This window comes from Oreochromis aureus, linkage group 9 (assembly GCF_013358895.1).
Source record: "Oreochromis aureus strain Israel breed Guangdong linkage group 9, ZZ_aureus, whole genome shotgun sequence".
Taxonomy (NCBI): Eukaryota; Metazoa; Chordata; class Actinopteri; order Cichliformes; family Cichlidae; genus Oreochromis; species Oreochromis aureus.
Genome location: NC_052950.1, coordinates 24,393,783 through 24,416,591, shown reverse-complemented (window position 1 = coordinate 24,416,591; position 22,809 = coordinate 24,393,783). Strand labels below are relative to the sequence as shown.

The window sequence follows — 22,809 nt, the reverse complement described above, 5'->3', positions numbered from 1 at the left end:
AGCTTGACAGTTATGTGAAAAGGAAGTTTTCGTAGAATTCTGTCCAGTGCAGTCAGCTTTACACAGAACTGCAGTCAAAGCCTTACTGCTCTCATAGAAATTAAGAGGGCAAGTAGCATTCATGTATTGCTAATAATACACACTTGATTAATTGGTTGTCAACAAATGTGACCACACCTGTTTGCTGGTCTGAAGCATTCAGGTGTGTTTTAACACAATGGCACAATCTTTCCAGGAGTGGGTGAGTTAGCAAGTTTGCCCCAAGGTCAAAAAATGCAATAGTCAGAGAAACTGCAAAACCCCCAGAGCTACATCTTTACACGCCTCAGTTAGCACGTTAAATGTTAAAGCTCATTACTGTAAAATTAGAAAAAGACTGAACAAGTAGGTCTCGTTTGGAAGGTTTGCCAGGAGAAACCCTATTTTCTCTAAAATGAAAATGACACATGAGTTATGTCTTGATGCATGCTCAATCATCCAGGTAAGGAAATCCCAAAAAGTTGATTCTGTTCATGTGGACGTAACATTTTCAGCAGGGGAAATGTTTCGCCATTCATCAAAGTGATTTCTTCAGTCTCAGCTGACTACACTTTTCCTCAGCTTTATAAAAAGGACATTTGCACAATGAGTGAAACTAGCACCACTGACGAACAATGGGCTGTCAGGAAAATTACTAAGAAGTCAGCTGGATGAGTGACGAAGGTTTCTCCCACTGAAAACGCTACATCCAGATGAACAGAACCAAATGTTTGGGACAGATGAGTTATGTTTGCAAAGTTACATCTGAACAAATCACAAGGCTTCTGGAACAATGTTTGGATAACCAAAGTATTCTAGAGTCAAATGTGAGTCCAGTCAAAGTTAATAGTTTTTCATAGGATTAGAGGTATGCCTGTAAAACTTTCATTTTGACATGACTGCATTTGTTTTTAGGTTTATGGTTTGTGTCGGTGGGTGAAACCAGTGAAAACACACAGTTTGTAGCAGTTAGCATTAGTTGAGTAAGAAAACAGCTGAGTGAATGAAGAATTGGTAGTGTTGTTTAATCCTTTATGCTGCTTATGTCTGTTTATTTATTTTAAATTTTGCACTTCAGCTCTTATAGGACCAGTCAGCATTAGTTGAATCAGTGATTAAATTGCATAGTTGTCAGTGAAAACATACTGTTTTGAAAAAATTTTCTGCTGCTAGCTAAAGTAGCTGGCTAGCTATTGCTGGGAAAAAAACAACTGAAAGAGAGAAATATAATATCAGCAAAATTACTAGTTAGTTAATTTGTATTGTTGCTTTACCTATTTCTCTTAGAAGAGTAACAGCTGTTTTAAGAATGACTTAGATTTACAACCTGTTGTTTGACAGGTTTGCTAACCATGGGAACACACGTTAGCAAACACCCAATTCCAGGAAAAAAATTCACAATACAAAAGAAGTAAAAGAAAACGGCAGTACAAGTTAGCATTGCAAAACTGCATCTGAACACACCACAAAACTTCCCAAACATTTTCTTTGGACAGAACAAACACCTCATGCCAGTTATGATGGAGGGTTGATGATGTGGGCTCATTTTGCAGCCACAGGTCCTGTTGCATTCAGCCTTGAACTCCTCTGTATAACAAAGTCAAATGTGAAGCCATCTGTTTGACAGCTAAAACTTGGCCCAAACTAGGTCATGCAACTCTAGGACAGTGATCAGAAGCACAGCCACAAATCTACAACAGAATTGCTGAAAAAGACATCATCCCAACAGCCCTGTCAACGTCCAGACCTCAGTGATGATGTGAGGGACTGTTAAAGTCATAAAGAAAAAGTTTACTTTGATGTATTGCTGCTAAAGGTGGTTCTGCGAGTTACTGAATCATGGTGTGAACCTAGTTTTTCACAGGACTGTAAACATAATTGGTAACCAGAATCGTAATGTTGCATTACCCAGCCTTTTTTTAGAAAATGAATTGCTGTTTTAAGAATGACTTTACAACCATTTACAACCATGACTGTAGAAACCCTGCTTGACAGGTGCAATAACAATGGGAACAGACTTTAGTAAACACCCAGTTCCAGGAAAAAAAGCCAAAATTCAAGAGAACCTATGATACATCTGATGAGTGGCAGCTCCACATGCTTCACAATCATGGCATAACAAAACAGACATGCTGTTCCCTGTTTCAAGGTAAAAACGGGATTTTCCTACTAAATCAAAGAATACAATTATCACTGGATCTCACTCACTGAACTAAAATATCACTCCTGCAGATGACAGCGTATAAAAGTTTTCACTCGTGGTCCTAAAGATACTTTCTCATTTAGGTTTGTGCCAAAGATTTCTTTTGTTATTCCATAATTTATCATTCAGTCTATCTGTGTTAGTGAGACAGACATTTCAGCAGTCAGTTTTTTAAATTGATTTTTTTGGCAGACATGCTACACTGGGGTCACTAAGATCATGCTGTCGACTGTGCATATAATGTTTACAAGTATGCAAAACTCTGTGTGGTCAAGCTAATTTTTTTTTTTCCGCAAATGATACATGGGCTTACTTTTTCCCAGAGCCTCAAGAAGAGCTCAGCTCACAGTAGTCTGTCACATTTTCCTGCTGAGGGTTTGTAAGAGATGTGAGAAGGTAGGAGTTTCTCACATTTCCACAGATGGTGAAATTCCAGTACTGATTGAAACAGTACACTGCAGCGTGGTAGCTGACCCACACTTATGGACAACAGACAGGCTACTGGTTTTCCTTTCCCCAATGATTATACTTCACTAAGCCAGCAGACAGACCTGGCCTCTCTACCGCACCCTGGTTCTCTTTGTAACATTAGCTCACAAGATATTGTTGGATAATGCAAGATAATGTTCCACTGCGTAAAAGTACTTGCAAAGACACCTTTACACTATGGGGAAAAAATGTATACAAAGGTGTAAACTCTGAGGTGGCCACCTAATGTGTAAAACGAAACGCCTCTCCGTGAATCGCTACCTTATTGTGGTGGAGGGGTTTGTGTGTCCCAGGGATCCCAGGGGCTATGTTGTCTGGGGGCTTTTGCCCCCTGGTAGGGTTTCCCATGGCAAATTGGTCCTGGGTGAGGGACCAGACAAAGAGCGATTCAGAAGAAAACATCGAGGGAACAGTTTACCCTGCCCAGGATAGGGTTACCGGGGCCCCGCCCTGGAGCCAGGCCCGGGGAGGGTGCCCGAGGGCGAGCGTCTGGTGGCCGGGCCTTAGTCCATGGGGCCCAGCCGGGCACAGCCCGAAAAGGGGACATGGGCCCATCCTCCCGCCGGCCCACCACCCGCAGGAGGCGCCATAGGGGTCGGGTGCATTGTGTGCCGGGTGGCGGCCAGGAGCGGAGGCCCTGGCGGACTGATCCCCGGCTGCCAAGACTGGCAATCGGGACATGGAATGTCACCTCTCTGGTGGGGAAGGAGCCCGAGTTAATGCGTGAGGTTGAGAGGTACCGGCTAGATATAGTCGGGCTCACCTCTACGCATGGCTTGGGCTCTGGAACCAGTCTCCTGGAGAGGGGCTGGACTCTGTCTCAGTCTGGAGTTGCCCCTCGTGAGAGGCAGCGGGCTGGGGTGGGTATTCTAATATCCCCTCAGCTTGCTGCCGGTACATTGGGGTTTTTCCCGGTGGATGAGAGGGTTTGTTCCCTGTGCCTTAGGGTCGGGGAACGGGTCCTGACTGTCATCTGCGCTTATGCGCCGAGTGGCAGTTTAGAGTACCCAGCCTTCTTAGAGTCCCTGGGTGGGGTGCTGGAAGGTGCTCCACCTGGAGACTCTGTTGTCCTGCTGGGAGACTTCAATGCTCACGTGGGTAACGAAAGCGAGACCTGGAGGGGCGTGATTGGGAGGAACGGCCTCCCTGATCTGAACCCGAGCGGTGTTTTGTTATTGGACTTCTGTGCAAATCACAGTTTGGCCATAACGAACACCTTGTTCGAACATAAGAGTGTCCGTAAGTGCATGTGGCACCAGGACGCTCTAGGCCGCAGGTCGATGATCGATTTTGTAATCGTATCATCAGACCTGCGACCATATGTTCTGGACACTCGGGTAAAGAGAGGGGCTGAGCTGTCAACTGATCACCACCTGGTGGTGAGTTGGATCAGGTGGCGGCGGAGGACGCTGGACAGACCCGGTGCACCTAAACGCGTAGTGAGGCTGTGCTGGGAATGTCTAACAGAGGCCCCAGCCCGCGAGATCTTCAACGCACACCTCCGGCAGAGCTTCAACAGCATTCCGAGGGAGACTGGGGACATTGAGTCCGAATGGACCATGTTCAGCGTCTCCATTGCCGGAGCTGCTGCATTGAGCTGCGGCCCCAAGGTGGTTGGTGCCCGCCGTGGTGGTAATCCACGGACCAAATGGTGGACACCAGAGGTGAAGGGAGCCACCAGGCTGAAGAAGGAGTCCTATCGGGCTTGGTTAGCCTGTGGGACTCTGGAGGCAGCCGACAGGTATCGACAGGCCAAGCGGAATGCGGCTCGGGCAGTGGCTGAAGCAAAAACTTCGGGTGTGGGAGGAGTTCGGAGGCCATGGAAAAAGACTTTCGGACTGCCTCGAAGAGATTCTGGCAAACCGTCAGGCGTCTCAGGAGGGGAAAGCGGTGCTGTACCTGCACTGTGTATAGTGCTGGCGGAGCGCTGCTGACTTCGACTGAGAAAATTGTCAGGCAGTGGAAAGAATACTTCGAGGACCTCCTTAATCCCACTGACATGTCTTCCGAGGAAGAAGCAGAGTCTGGGGATGAGGGGAATGACCCGCCAGTTTCCGGGGGCGAGGTCACTGAGGCAGTTAAACAACTCCTTGGTGGCAGAGCCCCTGGTGTTGATGAGGTCTTCCCCAAGTTCCTGAAGGGTCTGGACATTGTAGGGCTGTCCTGGTTGACACACCTCTACAATGTTGCGTGGAGATCAGGGGCAGTACCCCTGGACTGGCAGACTGGGGTGGTGGTCCCCATCTTTAAGAAGGGGGACCGGAGGGTGTGTTCCAACTACAGGGGGATCACACTCCTCAGCCTCCCTGGGAAAGTCTATGCCAGGGTGCTGGAAAGGAGAGTTTGTCCGCTACTCGAACCTCGGATACAGGAGGAACAATGCGGTTTTCGTCCTGGTCGCGGAACACTGGACCAGCTCTTTATCCTCTCAAGGATACTTGAGGGTGCATGGGAGTTTGCCCAACCAGTCTACATGTATTTTGTGGACTTGGAGAAGGCATTCGACCGTGTCCCTCGGGGTGTCCTGTGGGAGGTGCTGCGGGAATATGGGGTATCTGGCCCATTGCTACGGGCCATTCGATCCCTATACAGCCGTTGCAAGAGCTTGGTTCGCATTGCCAGCAATAAGTCGGACTCGTTCCCGGTGGGTGATGGGCTCCGCCAGGGCTGCCCTTTGTCACCGATTCTGTTCATAATGTTTATGGACAGGATTTCTAGGCGCAACCAAGTGGCAGAGGGCTTTCACTTCGGTGGCCTCAGAATCTCATCTCTGCTTTTCGCGGATGATGTGGTTCTGTTGGCTTCATCAGGTGAAGGCCTCCAGCTCGCACTGGAACGGTTCGCAGCTGAGTGTGAAGCAGCGGGAATGAGGATCAGCACCTCCAAATCTGAGGCCATGGTTCTCAGCCGGAAAAGGGTGGAGTGCCCACTCCGGGTCGGGGATGAGTTCCTGCCCCAAGTGGAGGAGTTCAAGTATCTCGGGGTCTTGTTTGCGAGTGATGGGAGAAGGGAGCCGAAGATCAACAGACGGATTGGTGCTGCGGCTGCAGTGATGCGGATGCTGCACCAGTCCGTCGTGGTGAAGAGGGAGCTGAGTGTAAAAGCGAAGCTCTCAATTTACCGGTCGATCTACGTCCCTACCCTCACCTATGGCCACGAGCTGTGGGTAGTGACCGAAAGAACGAGATCGCGGATACAAGCGGCGGAAATGAGCTTCCTCCAATGGGTGGCTGGCCTCTCCCTTAGAGATAGGGTGAGAGGTTCGGCCATCTGGGAGGGGCTCAGAGTAGAGCCGCTGCTCCTCCACATCGAAAGGAGCCAGCTGAGGTGGTTTGGGGATCTGACAAGGATGCCTCCTGGGCGCCTCCTGGGTGAGGTGTTCCGGACATGTCCCACCGGGAGGAGGCCCCGGGACAGACCCAGGACACGCTGGAGAGATTATATCTCTCGGCTGACTGGGGAACGCCTTGGTGTTCCCCCGGATAAGCTGGAGGAGGTGGCTGGGGAGAGGGAGGTCTGGGCTTCTCTGCTTGGGCTGCTGCCCCCGCGACCCGGCCCCGGATAAAGCGGATGAAGATGGATGGATGGATGAAACTCCCTGAGCCACTCTTTCACAATCTGAGCACAATGAAAAATAGCACTGTCATGCTAGAACATACCCGCGCTCATGAAAAATCCATTGACGGAAAAAATGATCAGTAAATTCAGGTTGACTTTAAACTACAAAATGAGTTTTTCGTACTCACGTTATTGTTCCATTGCTTTGAATTCACTCCGACATTGGCAAAGATAAATGGTCACACAAACCTGGTTATCAACTCGTTAAGTTAACCCGGGGTCTCCCCTCGTATGACCAACTACAAACATGGAGAGATCTTCTGCCAACAAAGCAACCAATTTTACAAAAAAGGAGAAAACTATCATTTAGAAAAATACAAAGAGGTTAAACAGAATCCAGACAAAGCAGCAGCACGACTGCATGTGAAAGGAAAAAGTGCTGTGCTGTAGTTTAGTATTAAAAGACAGACATTTTGTGGCTTTGGCTCAAAGTCTTGTGGTTTGAACAGATGCAACTTTGCAAACCTAAGTCGTGCTGTTTCCTTTCAGAAAGAAGAAGCGTTCTCCTGGAAGCCCTACCAAACAGGACATACTTGTTCAGCCTTTCTCTAATTGTAGGGTCATAAACCTAACTTTTAATTTCTCTGAGCATTGGTGTGAATTTGCTGGGAGTCCAGAGATAGGAGGGGTGACTGCACACTTGAATGCTTTTCACTTGTGAATAATCTTTCTCACTGTAGAATGATGGACTTCAGATTGTTTAGAAATAGCCTCGTAGCCCTTCCCAGATTTACAAGCAGCAGCAGCAGCAACTGCAAACGTCTTTCCTCTTTGGCTTTGTGTTGACACAACTGAACGCTTCACAACACCAAACTGACAAAACGTCTGCTTTTATCGACTTGCTCACACTTGCTGATCATTTAATTAAGTTAATCAGATGCTTCTGATTAGCAGCAGCTGACTTGTCTTTACTCTTTTAATTGGGAATTCTTAATTCCAGTGGAAGCAATTTGCATTTTTGGCTTAATTTCCATTAATTTTACAGTGTCATACATCATGTGCTATTGCTCATCTGGTACAGGACCAAATGACTTTTTATTATGTCATCATACATAAACCCTCAAAAGTGAAAGAGGGTGTACTTTTGAGTGACTGCATATGTTTATTTCTAATTATTTAGTATGATGTGGTTCTTTGTTGGGTTTTTAAGACTTGATTTAAAAACCAGGCAGTATTTGGTGTAAAAACAAGAACAAAGGTAGGAAAATATGGCATTTTAAATTTTAGCACATATGCAGGTAAGAATTTGTAGGTCTGAGAGTAAACAGTAGTTTGATGATATTGTATTTCAAATCTCTTTTTATGAGTCTCCTGTTCATGAAAACTAGGATTCTTCTTTTATTATAGTTTTTCTGCTGTTACCGAATAAATTTGGTGATGTTTCTTCAGGTAGGATTTTAGCCTGAAGCTTGATCTGTTAGATAGAATACTTATTTTAACACTTGCACACTTTACACTGCATACTGCACATACATAGGAAGCTTTTGCTGATAATGGCACTAAATGTCCCACATTGCTTTCCATTTGTATAAACAACAAAGTTCACTAGAGCTGCATTTTCACAATTATGATATTAGCTGTCATGTTGCTAGCCTATGCTGCATGAGTGAATAAGAAGAGACATTAACATTAATAATGATGAAATAAATAAACACACAAATCAAAAAGCACATTTAAGTTGTAAATATATATTTATTTCACTATTAAAATATCCACTTCCAAAATAGAATGGCAATAGCACATACTCCCAGGAAGGCCCTACAAATTATTGGCATAAGGCTTGTTTTCCTACATTAATTACAATCTTTCTGGCATCTCTTTTCTGGCTTAGTCAAGCATCTGCAGTACTTCAGAAATGTACACTGGTCTAAACCAGGCTTTTGAGAATAAATACCCTTTTGCTAGTTGTTCTCCTACACAGGGCTTGACCCCCAGGCTGACACTATAGTCTTGTCTGTTGGCAGGTTCTCCTCTTTCTTGGCTTCAGGATAATTTCTTCCTTGGCGTTGTGCGTTTGCCACTGTGACATCGCCCACAGGACGACCGAACATTACTGTGCGTTTTAAGCATTAGCACTCTACACAATGAGAATTGAAGAAATAACATTTTAAAAAAGAATGAAAAAAACACACAAGGGGATTACATTTCATTTTTAAAAGAAGCACTATATTTGTCTATTGCTGTGTTATGATGGCATCAAGAGGAAAGAGGCTTTTTGGTTATAAATATAAATTTAGGAATCAGTAAAGACTCATTTTGCATAAGCTCTCAAGCTCAAAAACCCCACACATCTTGGGATGACATAGACATGAAAGACTTGCAGAGCTGGATGTAAAAGCAGAGAAATAAATCACTGCTATGGTGTTCAATTTAGCCAACCCTAGCAGCTTTGTGCTGTTGTGCCCTTTGTTCCTGCATGCCGTTCTGCAATTCAGATCGATAAGCAGGTCAGTGCTATGGGCATCATGTCTGCACGAGACTGCGTCTGCGATGTGTGTGTATTTGTGCCAGAGGGGGATTTTTCTGAGTCAATAGGATGTGATGGAGGAGGCTGCATCGTCACACTAAGCCGCTGTGATGCAGAGGCTGGCAGTCTGTCAGAGATTACAGACAGACCAGGAGCAGCACGGTCCTGTGTGCCGGGGTGCGGGTCTTGTATGTGCACCTCATGCTCCTCACATTTCCTCCCTTTGCCATGCTGAAACTAGCTTATCCTTTCTGCTTCCTGCTAGAGGAAGAGCACCATTTCGATAGTAATTCATCTTCATTTTTCACCCTTGTGGTTTTCTGAGGGTAAAATAAAAAGAGACCTGCACACACTTGTGTAATGCCTCTAAAAAACAGCAAGAGCAAATGCAGAAACCTTGTAAATTTGTTGCAACCACTGTGAAATGTTTGTCCTTTAAAATCAATTATGCTTGCTCATTATGCATATAGAAACAGAGATGCAAATCCTCCTAGTGCTTCACAGTTAGACTGTCGAGCACGGAAAGCCATGGGCCACAGAAATTTAACATCCTTCTGAAACTGGATGGCGAGAGATATGTGTGCTTCGTGGCTTACTACAAGAGAGGTAATTCTGGGTGTCAGGCTAAAGGGGAGGGGAAGGGAAAGGGCAAGAGGGCAGAAAAGGTCACAAGAGGGGGAGGGGTTACTACTTGAAGGAAGCACGGACGGTGCGACCCTTCAGTGGCTGGGGTGGGCGGTAGTTGTTCACCATGCAGTCTGGAGCCGCCCCATCAGCGGAGAAGAGCAGGGTGCGGAATTTGGCCATCTGTGAAAAAGGAGATGACGGTCGTAGCGTTAATCATTCCTGCTGTGACTGTCACTCACAAAACACTGGCTTTCCCCTGCTCAGTCACTGAGAGCTTTTCACTGGGGAACTGAGCTTAGCAGTTATGTTATTGTTGACATTTCTTATATGCTTATTTGCTTCCTTGCTCCTAGTTACATGACATGAGAAGCTTTATAACCTTCCCAAGTCTGCAAGTATAAATGTGATGCTACAGCCAGCTGTTGTCAGCTTGGCTTAGCCTAGAGCAGAATCCTGAGGTAACACATACAACACAAATTCCCCATTTGAGCACATGTGATGCTTAAAAATTAAAATGTTTGGTGGGTTTTTCATAAAAGAGGGGTCAATGCTACAGCATCTTGTCTTTGTACTAAGCATATACTAGTTGCTACCTGGTCAAGTCAAGCCAGCAAAAACACAGTGTAAAGAAAGAGCAGCATGTCAGTTTTCAGTAACGTCTTTCAAAATAAATATTCGCTATCAGAGTAAAATATAAAGTATGTGTGAATATAAATACATTTTTTGCACCTCTTGGTAAAAAGAAGTGATTTTAGCTATTGTGTAAAAGGTTGAATGGTCAGCTTGATGGGTGGAGCCTGGCCTTGCTTGTGCCATTTTCCCAAAGGGCCACATGAGAAACTGGGACTGTTGTGGACGGCTGCACCAATGAGCTTATAAATATTCACCTTATTGGTTCAACCCTCCATAACAGTCCCAGTTTCTCAAGTGGTCTGTTGGAAAAATTGATTGCCCATACTTGGTCTAAGCTAAGCTAACAACTACAGGAATTAGCTTTCATGCAGTACATATGTGCGAGGGGCATAATCAATCTCAGCTCTTGGCCAAAATATTTTGTATGAACATGAAACCAAAAAAAAAAAAACAAGTGAGTGGCTACATCATAGTAACATATGATTGCTTTTGATTTATTAACATAGGATTATGAACACAGTGTGTTTCTTCACTACTAAGACAAACTAATTCATCTGGTGGGTGTACCCTCTTATAATTAGCTGATAAATAATCAGTTCTGTGTTATTATCTGCAGATCCAGCCATATATGACCTTACATCTGAAGGTTATATCCACGCAACTCATATGTTTACCCCTGAGATACATTCTCACCACCATGAAATAATCATGTGACCACAAAGACTTAATCTTCACATGGACTCAAGGCTCCATCCACTGGGACAAACCAGCCGGGGGGCTGTTAGTTTAGAGGAATGGGCGGTTAAGAGGCAAATACTCATTTCAGTGATAGCATCAGCTGTAATTTTACAAATAAGCATAAATCTAGGTAAGACGTGTTTAGGTAACTGAATTTACAAACGCAGCACAGTCACAGTGTTTCACCTACAAAATGTGCTGCATTTGTGGGATGCATATTTCCTGTTGACTGCCCACATGGTGACTGATAACGCTGTGGCAAAGCGCCTAGTATCTGTGTGAACTCTTGTTCTCACTCATTCCCCCGGTTGGCCAAGTGTCTGCTGTATTGCATTTCTGTCTGCTGCAGAGGTTTCTTCTTCTTGTTTCAGCCCCGCAGTTAAGCTGAACAATTAAGCCCTTTATTTAGATCGTAGTACAAGAGAGGATTTGCAGACAGAGCTATTCTAGACCATGGGCATAAAGCCAATCCTTCTGCTGCAGCTGAATGGGCTCTGTTTGCAGCAAACATACCTGTGCAGAGCTGGCAGTGATTGGTTCTTTGCAGACAATCCAGGTAACGCTCTCATACAGAGGGGGTGTGGTGAGAGAGCCATCATAAGTCCAGTAGTCTAGGCAACCAGGGAGCAAAGTAGAGGGGTCGAAATTTGCAAAAGAGGTCTGCTTGCCCTTTAAAAAACACAGGGAGAGAAGAACATTGTAAGAAAACTATCAGAAAACAAATCTAAAAAAACATATTTTATTTTTACAGAAACACACTTTGGACTTGATGGTGTCAAAGGCCTTGAGAAGCTTCTGGAGATTAGGATTTTCACCACCAATCTGAAAAAGAACAAATGATACACTGCGGTTAAATGTTTATCATGTTTTGATGTAATACTGCATATAATGATACTTTAACCATTTCTCTCACCTTCAGGAAAACTCCAACCACAGCGAGTCCATCGGGCTTGCTAGCAGCCTCGCTGAAACTTGCATATTTGGTGTTCCAGTGCACCAGATGAAGCTAGAAATAAAATTACATTAACATTTAAAAAAACATCCTCACAGTATTTAAAGCAAAGGAAACTTTATGTCTAAACTGTAGATGAAACAATAGTATAACTATTTCTATTTTTGATAACGTAAAGCAGATGTTGGGAAAATTAAGGCAATAATACTCAACATGAGGTCCAGTGACCCCAAGAGGTCTGCAAGGAAAGTAGTAAACTAATAATAATCTTGCGTTACATCATTAAAAAGTACATCTATACTATTTATTTCTGCGCCAACAAAAACACGGATACATACAAAAAACAGGGATTCACTTTTTTCAACAGCCTCTTCCTGCTGCATAGTTTGGTTAATTAGCCAGCTAACTAGCTGGTGTCCATGGATACTATTTGACCAAACCACCTAAATCATGGATTAAGAGACCTGGAGTCTCTAAATGCACCCCCACCCCCCACCCCCATTAAAGTTCTATTTAGGGAGTGCAATCATATGCTTCTCTGAGGTTAAGCAATGGCTGGGTGAGCAAACAGTAGATAAGGAAAAGGCAACTATTTGTGGCAAAACACATCAAACTGCAACCACACATGCTGCCAAACATGATGGGAAAAGAAGCCAGCTCCCTAATTGCTCATATTTTCCTCCCAGGCGGCCTTTCTTCTTCGATCCATTATAATCCAACCAATGACATTTCTGTTTTAGACAAGATTTGCCACTGACAAATTTTAATGGCCTCTAATTTGCCCCCCGCCCCAATCTCTTTGTTACTGTACATCAACATTAATCAGCCATCTCAGTATTATCATAATGATCCAGAGATTCTCTACCTCAGCGGGATACTTGGTCCCAGCCACAGTATGTTCAGAGCCCTTGTCATCAGAAGCTCCCCAGTGGAAATGAAACTGCTTGAGTCTGTATAACCCTGAGATTGGTCCATCCGTTAAACCTGCAGAAAGAGAGAAAAAATGGAAGAATGTGGATAAAAGTGCTTCACTGTTCAGCACTGACATAAAAACATCTGACCTGCAAGAAAAACACTTCAAAAGCGATGTATTTGTGAACAAAAGGAAATGGAATAAGATGTGATGCACACATGCAGACGCTGTGACTGTGACACACTTCCATGGAAGCAGTCTCAGTTCCTGTTGTGTCAACCCAGCTCGAACTTATGGCTACATTCATTTCAAAGTAATGTCCAGGTATTGTAAACACCAGACCTCTTTCCACTGTTATGTAATGTATCTATTTAAAGAATACAAAGTAGTTCAAACAGCAGCATTTAATCCTGTATATTGTTCTATTTCTGGTGCAACATCATATGGAGTCCCCAGCCTCCCAAAACAGGATATTTATTTGGCAGCTGTTGGCCTCAAATGATAAAAAAAGGAATCTGTGGCTACATGAAAAATGAAGAATCAGTGGAGTATGACATGAATGTGTTACACAGACACCTTTCTTAGAAGTGCCGGGCCTAAAACAGGTACAGTAAGATTCTCAGAAAACATAAGAAACCAGTTTGTGTGAGCAGTAGAGATTTTATCCCTGTGACTAAGTTGATTATGCAACCATAGTCTCGATTATCCCCTATGAGAGCTACTAAAGAAAATCAAAAGAAAACAGTCATCACTCTGAAATCCAAAGTAATCCTAAACATAAGTGGAGGACACGTTTTGTTGATCTTTTAAAATTTATAATATGACCAGAATGGAAACAAATAAAATAAATAAATAAATACATAATATTATACTGAAAGAGAAATATATTAGCATTAATTTCATAGTAACTGTTTTATGTGCACACATGGGGACATTAATATTTAACAAGGCTTATGTATGAATAACCTCCCTTTTTTGTGCTTTTGACCTCACTGTTAGCAGAGCTAGCGTGGGAAAGGTTTACCAGGGTTTAGATTACCAATTCAGTCGCGCTTTGTGCTTGCCTTTTGAACGGGACCTCTACACCTTAAGCAAATGTATTCAGTGTACAGACAACATTTGTCAAAAATGACACAAAATCTGTGCCATCGCTCATGCAAAGAGCCTCGTGGCGTTAAGGAATCTGGGACGCATTTTATAAGCACATTATTATTGTCTTTCCCGTCTAAAGCTTGAGTCTGTGGCAGCTGTGAAGATGACTGCATTGTGTAAATCATCCTCAGGAGCCAGATTTTTATTGTCTGCAAACCCGGATCGAAGAATCTTACAGCTTCTCGGTCACTGTGAGTAATATGAATGTAGGAGAATGTGTTTTCTCTGAGAAATCTGAATCAGAACCTGGCTGGTTATGAATCTATGAGTGCGGGTAGTATTAACATCACACTCACGTGAGCTGTCGGTGTCGTCCGCGAAGGTCACTTGGACGGAATGCCCGTTGTTGAGAATATCGAGGCAGGTGGAAGGGTCGTACTTCAGGTCGAGCGGCTTCAGCCCCGCGTCGTATGATGCTTGGCCCGGTACGATGTCAATGGGAGACTGACGGACTCCATCGGCAATAGGGAAATTTTCAACCCATTTCTGAGGTCCTGGAAATTATATAATAATAATAATAATAACATTGTAAATAATATCAATATATAAATAGATTCTTTTAAAAGTGTATTAAAATTATTTGCGCATTTGGGAACTTAAGGTGTGAGCACATCTCCAAATATGCAGAGTAAATAAATTAATAAAAAAAAATCTCCGCAGTGATCCGTAAAAGCACTGTCCTTCATTTAGCAGCCCGCTTGCTGGTGGGACTGGTAATATATATATATATATATATATATATATATATATATATATATATATATATATATATATATATCAGCGGCTCACCATTGTTTGGTTTGTATCCCCAAGACATGGTGACAATTTGGATGTATGACTGAACAGAGCTGTAATCCCCTAAAGCGACTCGTCCCACAGTGCAGAGCAGCTAGTGTCCTCCACCTGACAGCTGTAGAGCTTATATAGGGTCCCAGTGTGCGGCGTGTCCGTCCGTCCGGCAGCGCGGGAGGAGTTTAGATGCACCGCAACGCTGCAACACAGCGGATCAATGAATCTCTCTCTCTCTCTCTCTCTCTCCCTCTCTCTGTGCCTTTCTCTCTCTCACTGAATCTGCGCTGGTTTAAACGCTTCATCGGCCAGCAGTGATGAAGCTTTGATAGCATATCTCTCGATCAAAGCGGCGACGAGCGCGTGTTCACCTTTCATCTTACGGATTTTACGCGTCTGTCATGTGAGGAAGTGAAGACGACACGTAGCCCAGTGACACGTTCAGACGGACAGTGGGCTAGAGTCGTGACAGTGGAGATATTGTGGCAGTAACGCGCAAACAATCACCAAGTATCGATAGACAGATAGATGGATTTGGAATAATCACACAAAAAGTTGTCGCAAACACCAGTGAGTACAAATGTCTGCAAACGCACAAAGCAATCGTTAAATCGCGTGTGAAATGGCTGGGGATGGGGGCTCTGGAATATGAACTTTAGAGCTTGTCTGGTATGATTTTCATAAAAAACAAAACAAAAACTAAAAGCCCAATTTGCTGCATGATTTGCGTAGGCTGTCAGTGATGCAATAAAGCCGACACAATGGGCCAGTGTCACATGAGGCAGTGTTCACTGATAAAGACAAGGTGCAAATGACTGTCACAAATTTCATTAACAAATGTTTAAATTTTTTTTTTTTAAAAAAAGGGAAATAGCCGCGAAGCAAAAAGCATGAGTGTACTTCGAATGTGTCAAGAGGACAAAACAGTACAATGGTATGCTAGAAATAAATTTGATTTACTTAGGGTTTTGGAGGCCGGTGGTATTACGTCTTCCTCCAAAGACGTCTTCCTTCATAATCTTCAGTAAACGCTTGCTTTCTTATTGCTACTGCAGCTCAGAGTACAATGACATAATAAGGTTTTCAGAAAAAAAACAGAAACAAAAACCATGCAGGGTAATGATAAGCGCTGTGGTGGTTGTATGGTGCCACCTGCTGTTGCTTCCCAGGCAGCACAGTAACGTGTTACTGGTACAGTGACCTGAGGTTGGGGTGACCGGTTTATCTCTGCTTCACTGATTATCTCTCTCCTTCTGCCTCAGGAGCAAGAAATTACAGGACATATATCTGATATGTTCATCAAGGCACAAAACAGAAACTAAAGGCCAGTTTGCTCTATTATTATTTCAGACTATCATACATATCCATATTTAGCAAATATAAGCCAAAGGAGACGTTCACTGATAATGAACAGGTGCGTATGAATTGGTCCAAAGGAAAAAACAAAACAAAAAGACGACCATGCAAGAGGACATAACAATAGATTCCATAAACCAAAATAAAAAAACATTTGCGCTGCACAAGAGACGTGAAGAAGGGAGTGCAGGCGGGATGGAGCAGTTGGAGACGAGTGTCAGGGGTGATTTAGTGACAGCAGTATAGCACCAAGAGTGAAGGGAAGATTTACAAGATGGTAGTTAGACCTGCTATGATGTATGCTTTGGAGATGGCAGCACTAATAAAAAGACAGGAGGCAGAAATTAAGATATTGAAAGTTTCATTGGGAATTACCAGGATGGTTTGGTTTGTGCAGAATAGGGATTTATTGGATAAAAGATGTTGAAGATGGAGCTACCAGGGAGGAGGAAAAGAGGAAGATCTCAGAGAAGACATGCAGGACATGCAGGGGGTTGGGGTGACGGGGGAGGATGCCGATAGTGGAGTCCCTAAAGCGAGCAAAAAAGAAGAAATGTATTTCAGGCAGAAACAAGTTATGGTGGCGTGAGATGATAGTATGCTGCCACCTGCTGTTCATTGAGACCACAATGCATGGGGCAGTTTTTTACTCCCGACGTACAATTAGAATGTAAACAGACTCAATCATCGAGAGATAAATGAGTTTTAATTCAACTTCATTGTATTTTAAAACATCAAGCGAGATCGAGAGATAAAATAGGGTTTGTATTTTATCCCCTAATACCTTTAAAACTGTCCTACAGCTTTTAAAAATAGCCTAAATAAATAAGTTTAGTTTCGAGGATCTAATTCACAGTAAAATACAAAGAAATTAAATGATCTACATTAACATTTCTATAGCTAATCTCACGAAACAGGTGAGCGGGGTGTTCACGTGACGTTTCTGTCGCAGGCAAATGACGTCACTGAGAAGGCACGGTGGTGTTTTCAAGTAGCACGAGGATTTTAACACCATTCTTCGAGGAAGTTCGGTAAGTGACATATAAACATCTTACAGCCGTACACTTACGAAGTGTTATACCAACACAAATAACCCCAAATAAGAATAAGTCGCTTAGTTTCATGGTCGTTATGTTTACTATAACACAGGCTAACATGTGAGACACTGAGCTAACTAGCTGATAACGGCACTGAATTTCAGTTTGCCTGAAATGTTATTACATGTCGTTAAAGACGGTAATACGTATTATTATCATCACAATCCTGGTGGTATTCTTCTGTTGTTTGTCTTAACTGTTTTCTATGCACTACTGTCTACTTGCTATCCTTCCATGTAAATGCAACATACTGATGATAAACTTTAATCTTTAGGCTTTACAGTTTCTTTGGAAATTCCTATAACGTTACCACACGTCACAGATTAGTGCACTCCTAATGCCCGAGCCCAGATTAATGGAAGCGTTTTTGTGTACCTGAGCAAGATCTTTTTTTCCCCTGGTTGGTCTCAGACATGCTAGCTTGTGCCCATCTACACAAGATGAACATTTTCCATACTTACAGCATGAAAATTTTCACATTTCTACCAGAGACCCAGATAATAAGTTGATTAAAGTGATTTCGGCATCTGACTTGGATACCTCCTGGGTGCCTCCTAGGCGAGATGTTTTGGACATGTCCTACCAGAAGGAGGCCCTTGGGCAGACCCAGGACTCACTGGGGAGGCTGTAGGTCTCAGCTGGCTTGGGAGCGACTAGGTGTCCCCTTAGAATGAGCTGGAAGAGGTGGCCGGGTGAGGGAAGCTTGGGCTTGTCTGCTTAGATTGCTGCCCCCGTGACTCGAACCCAGATAAGCTGTATATCCATCCATAAGTGCAGGCAATAAAAAGGACCAGGTTAGAGCGACAGGGCAATGTAGTGGTTACCTCTGTAACCTCACAGCATAAAGCTGGTTCTCCTCTCCTTATCATGTGCCTGCAGGTTTACTTCAGGTATTCTGGCTGCCAGAGTCTGAATATATGAAGAGGTGGTTTGAGCAGGTGATACAAATGCTGAAATGCTACTATGGGGGCCCATGCTCGAGTCGATACCACCGCCCTACTCTACTGTCCTGTCAAAAATGAAGGCTAAATACGCTACCAGAAAAGAAAAAAAAGAAAACAAATAAATAAAACACACATAATATCAGCAAAAGCCTTTAGCTACAATTATGCTTGTTTTTTTTCTCCCAGCTCTTCAGCCACATTATGACTCCTTATCCACTTTAATTCCAGTTTTCTTAAAAAAAAATAAAAATAAATAATTCCAGTTTTCACCAGACCATGAAATCTGCATGTACAGAGTCACCAGTTAAATTGGGTGAGATCATTGTCCCCAAATAAGGTTAAGATAAAAAAATGTAAATGACAACGCAATATATTTTTCCCCCTGGAGGTTATACATTTGCTGTTGTCTTTGCTTTTTGCAGAATTCTCTCATAGATTTCAGCTGTGCCGTGTTTATTGCTTATACTGCCTCTTGCAGAATCTGCAGTTGTGTGTGTCACCTTCACTGGGCAGGAAGAATTTGTGAATTTATGTAGTTTATAAATCAAACTCCAACATCAGCCCTCTGTGTACTGAGGGGGCTTTGTTTTTGTTTTTTGAGCAGTTTGTGTAGGAAAATGTGAATATATAAAGTTATAAAACTGTAAAACTTGACTGAACTAGTGCATTTTCATTTGATTTACAGCCTTTTCTGACATCATCTACACCTTTTTGACCACTGTTTTAAGACACATGGCCATAACTGAGCTTTTCGGGGTAAAAAGAAGTGTTGATAATCAGGTGGCTTTCTAGGCACGTCTAGAATCAGGAGCAATATGAATCTGTGAGTGTGTGATCAGCGCAGAGACTGCCAGACAAACACAGGGAATCACTGGAGGAAGAACATGGTAGAGAAAGTAAATCATTTCCAGAAATGCATCCGTGCTGATTGCTGTTCTTTCCCCAGGTAAAATGGCAAAGAATAAACAAAAGGGGAAAAAACAGAAGAACGTCTTTCAAGTGGCAAACAAGCACTTGAAGAACAAGACCAAAGCGAAACCCGTCACAACAACACTCAAACATGTAAGATCTCTTTCATCTCTTACTCCCGGTTTTGTTTTCTCTGGCTTATTGGGGTTTTTTTGTACATGTAATATGTATCCTCCCTTGTACGTGGTGTTTGTTGCATCTGCTCTAACATGATTTGCGGTATCACAGATCAATACAGTGAAAAAGGAGAAAGTGGAGAGTCTAAATCAAATCTTCACAGAAGTCCAGAGGGATGTTAAGAGCATTTCAAAGTCAGTCGCTCCTGAGCCAAAGAAACAAATACAGGTAAAGGAGGAAATTATGGACTCTTTCAGCTGTGTTTTTAAAACAATTTTATTGCCATAAACATATATACTTTTAAATTTCTTAGGTTGTCAGAGAGTCACCAAAGGAATCTGTAAATATCGACAATGCCACTCAACTCCTCTCTCAGCTATAATGGTGTAAAAATAAGTGATTACCATGAACAAAGATGATGGACTGAATATGCTCTCAAAGCATTTTGTCATTTCTCTTCAAAATGAGGACTACAGATGAGCTGACAAGAACCTGCTGCATTGATATGGGAGTGAAACCTCATGTGCAACTCAAGGTTTTTGCGTATTATGTGCACAAAGAAATCAAATCCAATGACAGACTTGAACACTGTCAATTGTAACCTTCTTTCACATTATGCACCTTTGTGTATTTTATTAATATTCTTTTAGACTTTGAATACAGATTATTGTCATTATTGATTCTCAGAAAATGCTTACATTAGAGCAGATTCAAACTGTAATGTTATATATGGCACGAACAATAAGTTAAATGAAATAAAATAAAGTGTTGATATGTCAGATGACTAATCTTTTCATTAACCGATTCTCTTTAAAACTCTTTGTGTGCCTTGTAGTCATTTTTCAATAAACTTTTCAAAAGAATTCTCCCAACTACATGAATTTCATCCTAACCTCTTTGATTTTTGTTTTTCTTTGTAGTTCAAGGTTTCAACCCCCTTTGACATGTTTTGGTGTCTCTCATTTAGCACAAATGACGACACAGGAGATCACTGCGACTTCTATTTGTGAAGATGGAAATGCTCGCCTCTGAGTTTCGGTACAAATGGTTCTTATATAAAATGTGACCTGCCAAATTTAGTGCTCCAGTGTGAGTAAGGCCTATATGTTTTTATTCATTTAGAATGACCTGAAAACAAGAATATTTGTGCTTTTGGTACCCTTGAAAAACATTTTTATATCTTATATCAAATTAGATGAAAAACTGAAAAATCCAATTCGAAAGTTTTATTGTTCACACATTCTCACGTTGGAAGGCGAGAGTGATATACATTTAAACCACATTATCAAAACTTGCATTCATGATTCCCTATAGTCCTTTAGTTTTAATTTTCAAACTTTTAAGAAATACAGTACTGTGGAAAAATCTGAGACTTTCCTGATTTTTTTCTTTATATTTTGGTTCTAGGCAGCCAGACTTTCTTTTAACTGTTTGTAAAATAGTCTTGAGCAATAGTTATTAGTATATTAGCATGACAACTTGTTGACTTCTATTGATTTGAGTTTTAAATGGACCGAACTATACTTATAAAAATGAAATGGTAGCATTATGTATGCTTTTGATATATTAAAACGTCTCAGTGATTTCATGCGTGACCCTGAATGTGATCTCAGCTTCCAGCTGCCACTCTTCGTAAGACGCAGTTTGGTAAAGAGGTATTACTGGCAACCTAGGTACACACCTGGAGAGAATCAGCTGCAATTGCAATCTCATTGCTAGATGCCGCTAAGGCAAACACACCGGTCCGTTACTTGTTATACAAACGTTCTGCAGTGAAAGAATACAGTGATATTTTTGTCAAGCCATATCAAGCTGGGTTTTGCTGTTTCTGTGGACTGCATTATGTTGTTTGGTGTCTGTGCGATTTCATCAGCTAATAATGTACAAACTCTATTTGTGGGCCTCACACCGTCCTTTCTATCAGAAGGGCAGCTGAAAATGAAGTATAGATTTTTTGCCTCCACCTGCAAGCAGAGAGCCGTTATCAGTATGCTGCTGCTGCATCCCGCTGTAGCAACTTGACATCAGAGGTCATGGGTGTACGAGCACCAAGCTGATTGCTTGTCTCAGTGGCAACCTCTGAGTTAGTTGGTCAATAAATCTGGAGTGAGGTAAGAGCACAAGTGAGGCTGGTAAACAAATCTGCACTCGGCTGTGGTGACATAAATAACCTTGCAGATGAGATTTTCAAGGTGAAGATGGCATGATAGAAATACTGGCCTGAGTGATGGCTTTCACTACCTATGATGAAGATGGGTAGCTCCATAACCCTCAGCCGGTCACAGGAGATGGCTCCCCCCTCCACGAGCCTGGTTCTGCCAAAGGTTTCTTCCTATTAAAAAGGAGTTTTTCCTTCCCACTGTCACTAAGTCAAGAAGGTTGTGTGATTGTTGTTTTGTCATTGTAATATTGTAGGGGTTTTATGAAGTGCCTTGACTGATTTTGTGATTTGTTTAAAAAAATGAATAAAATAGAATTGAGTTTAACTGAATAGATAAGAGTGGAAGTATTTGGAAAAGGTTGCAATGAGATTTTTGGCCACATGGGGGCAACAGAAAGAAGCTGTAAATACTGACCTCACTTCTTGAGTTGATGTGGCAAGATTTTGAACAATGACTTGTTCTTGTTTTCACATGGAAATGACACAAAAACATTACAATTCACTGGTTTTAATGCTTGGTTTGGTCTCTACTGGGTAAAATATCTGTCTTTTTAGCAACTTCAGTCTTCACTGTTTTCATAGCTAGTTGTTTGATATGATATAGCGCCTCTGATCAATACAGCCACCTCCCTAAAAGCAAGACTGGTCACAGTGAACGAAATGATAGGAATTGCCACCATGATTGACCCCTTTCATATTATACAAATTATTTTGATCCACTTTTTATCAAGAAGTATTGATTAAGGCCAGCTTCAAAGAATTATATTTGTAAAACTGAGTATGAGCAGGAAGTATTCTCCCTTTTTTCTTCAACTGAATGAAGTGACAGCAAAATCTGGGGAAAAGCTTAACAAGTAGGACACATTTGCTCTCAAATCCATTCACTTGATGCCTTTTGGGGGAAAACATTTATTCCTAATACAGAGGAAAAGGTTTTCAGGTGGAAATGATTGGCGAGGGGAGCATAGCAGATGCAGTGTTAAAGTGTTAGCCTGCGAGCAGGTGCTTCCCACTGTGATCCAGATGGCTGCACCAGAGCACAGGCAGTGGGGTTTGCACCGCTACACACCCTGGGGACAGAGATCATGGCAGCGCACACATATGTACACACATTGGATTTTTTATTTTAATTTACATGCGCTGGTGGGGGGTAGCTGGATCTGTGGGTGAGAGGACCAGAGCTGCGTTTGTCATGGCAGAGTGTGTTGTTAGTCACGTTTACTGCTGCTAGTCATGCAAAAAGTCCTGCAGAGTTCTGCTCTTGCTTGAAAACTTATTCCTTTGATCCAACTTTAAAACTTTAAAACCATCTATTTATGTAAGACCTCGTCTCCGTCTGTCTCGGTGAACCCTGTGAGACAGTGCTAATGATGGTATGTGTTAAAGTTAAAATTAAACAAGCTTTTGCTTTTCTTGAGGTACTCCTATTGTGCCATTACAGAAAGAGCACCCGGAGACATTTGATTGAAGCTGATTAGTCAGTTGCTTAATTGAATGTAATCAAAAGGGACATTTTAGACAACCGCCAGAGCTGGAGATGTCCACAAGATGGTGCTCTGGATGGGC

At 42.5% G+C, this 22,809-nt stretch overlaps 2 protein-coding genes across 2 annotated transcripts; one reads left to right on the top strand and one right to left on the bottom strand.

The window, feature by feature from the left end:
- Positions 1-8,000: 8,000 nt before the first annotated feature.
- Positions 8,001-14,997, bottom strand: LOC116310345 (carbonic anhydrase 1-like). Its single transcript, XM_039617533.1, has 7 exons — positions 14,600-14,997; positions 14,107-14,304; positions 12,611-12,729; positions 11,707-11,799; positions 11,553-11,615; positions 11,307-11,462; positions 8,001-9,602 (listed from the first exon to the last, which is right to left on the bottom strand). Exons 1-7 carry the CDS (start codon positions 14,625-14,627, stop codon positions 9,483-9,485), a joined length of 777 nt encoding a protein of 258 aa, XP_039473467.1. The 5' UTR covers positions 14,628-14,997; the 3' UTR covers positions 8,001-9,482.
- A 1,891-nt stretch (positions 14,998-16,888) lies between these two features.
- Positions 16,889-19,945, top strand: rbis (ribosomal biogenesis factor). Its single transcript, XM_039617534.1, has 4 exons — positions 16,889-16,986; positions 18,943-19,058; positions 19,194-19,310; positions 19,396-19,945. The coding sequence occupies exons 2-4, from the start codon at positions 18,948-18,950 to the stop codon at positions 19,462-19,464; spliced, it is 297 nt and encodes a 98-aa protein (XP_039473468.1). The 5' UTR covers positions 16,889-16,986; positions 18,943-18,947; the 3' UTR covers positions 19,465-19,945.
- The last annotated feature ends 2,864 nt before the right edge of the window (positions 19,946-22,809 follow it).

Bases quoted from the DNA above. Each gene is read 5' to 3' on its own strand.
- LOC116310345 (XM_039617533.1), bottom strand. From the start codon at position 14,627: ATGTCTTGGGGATACAAACCAAACAATG. The intron at 11,800-12,610 runs GTAGAGAATCTC...TTTTATTTCTAG, and splicing joins GGACCAAGTATCCCGCTGAG to CTTCATCTGGTGCACTGGAA. The intron at 9,603-11,306 runs GTATGTTTGCTG...CCTTTTTCACAG, and splicing joins TCACTGCCAGCTCTGCACAG to ATGGCCAAATTCCGCACCCT.
- rbis (XM_039617534.1), top strand. From the start codon at position 18,948: ATGGCAAAGAATAAACAAAAGGGGAAAAAACAGAAGAACGTCTTTCAA. The intron at 19,059-19,193 runs GTAAGATCTCTT...GCGGTATCACAG, and splicing joins TCACAACAACACTCAAACAT to ATCAATACAGTGAAAAAGGA. The intron at 19,311-19,395 runs GTAAAGGAGGAA...TAAATTTCTTAG, and splicing joins AGCCAAAGAAACAAATACAG to GTTGTCAGAGAGTCACCAAA.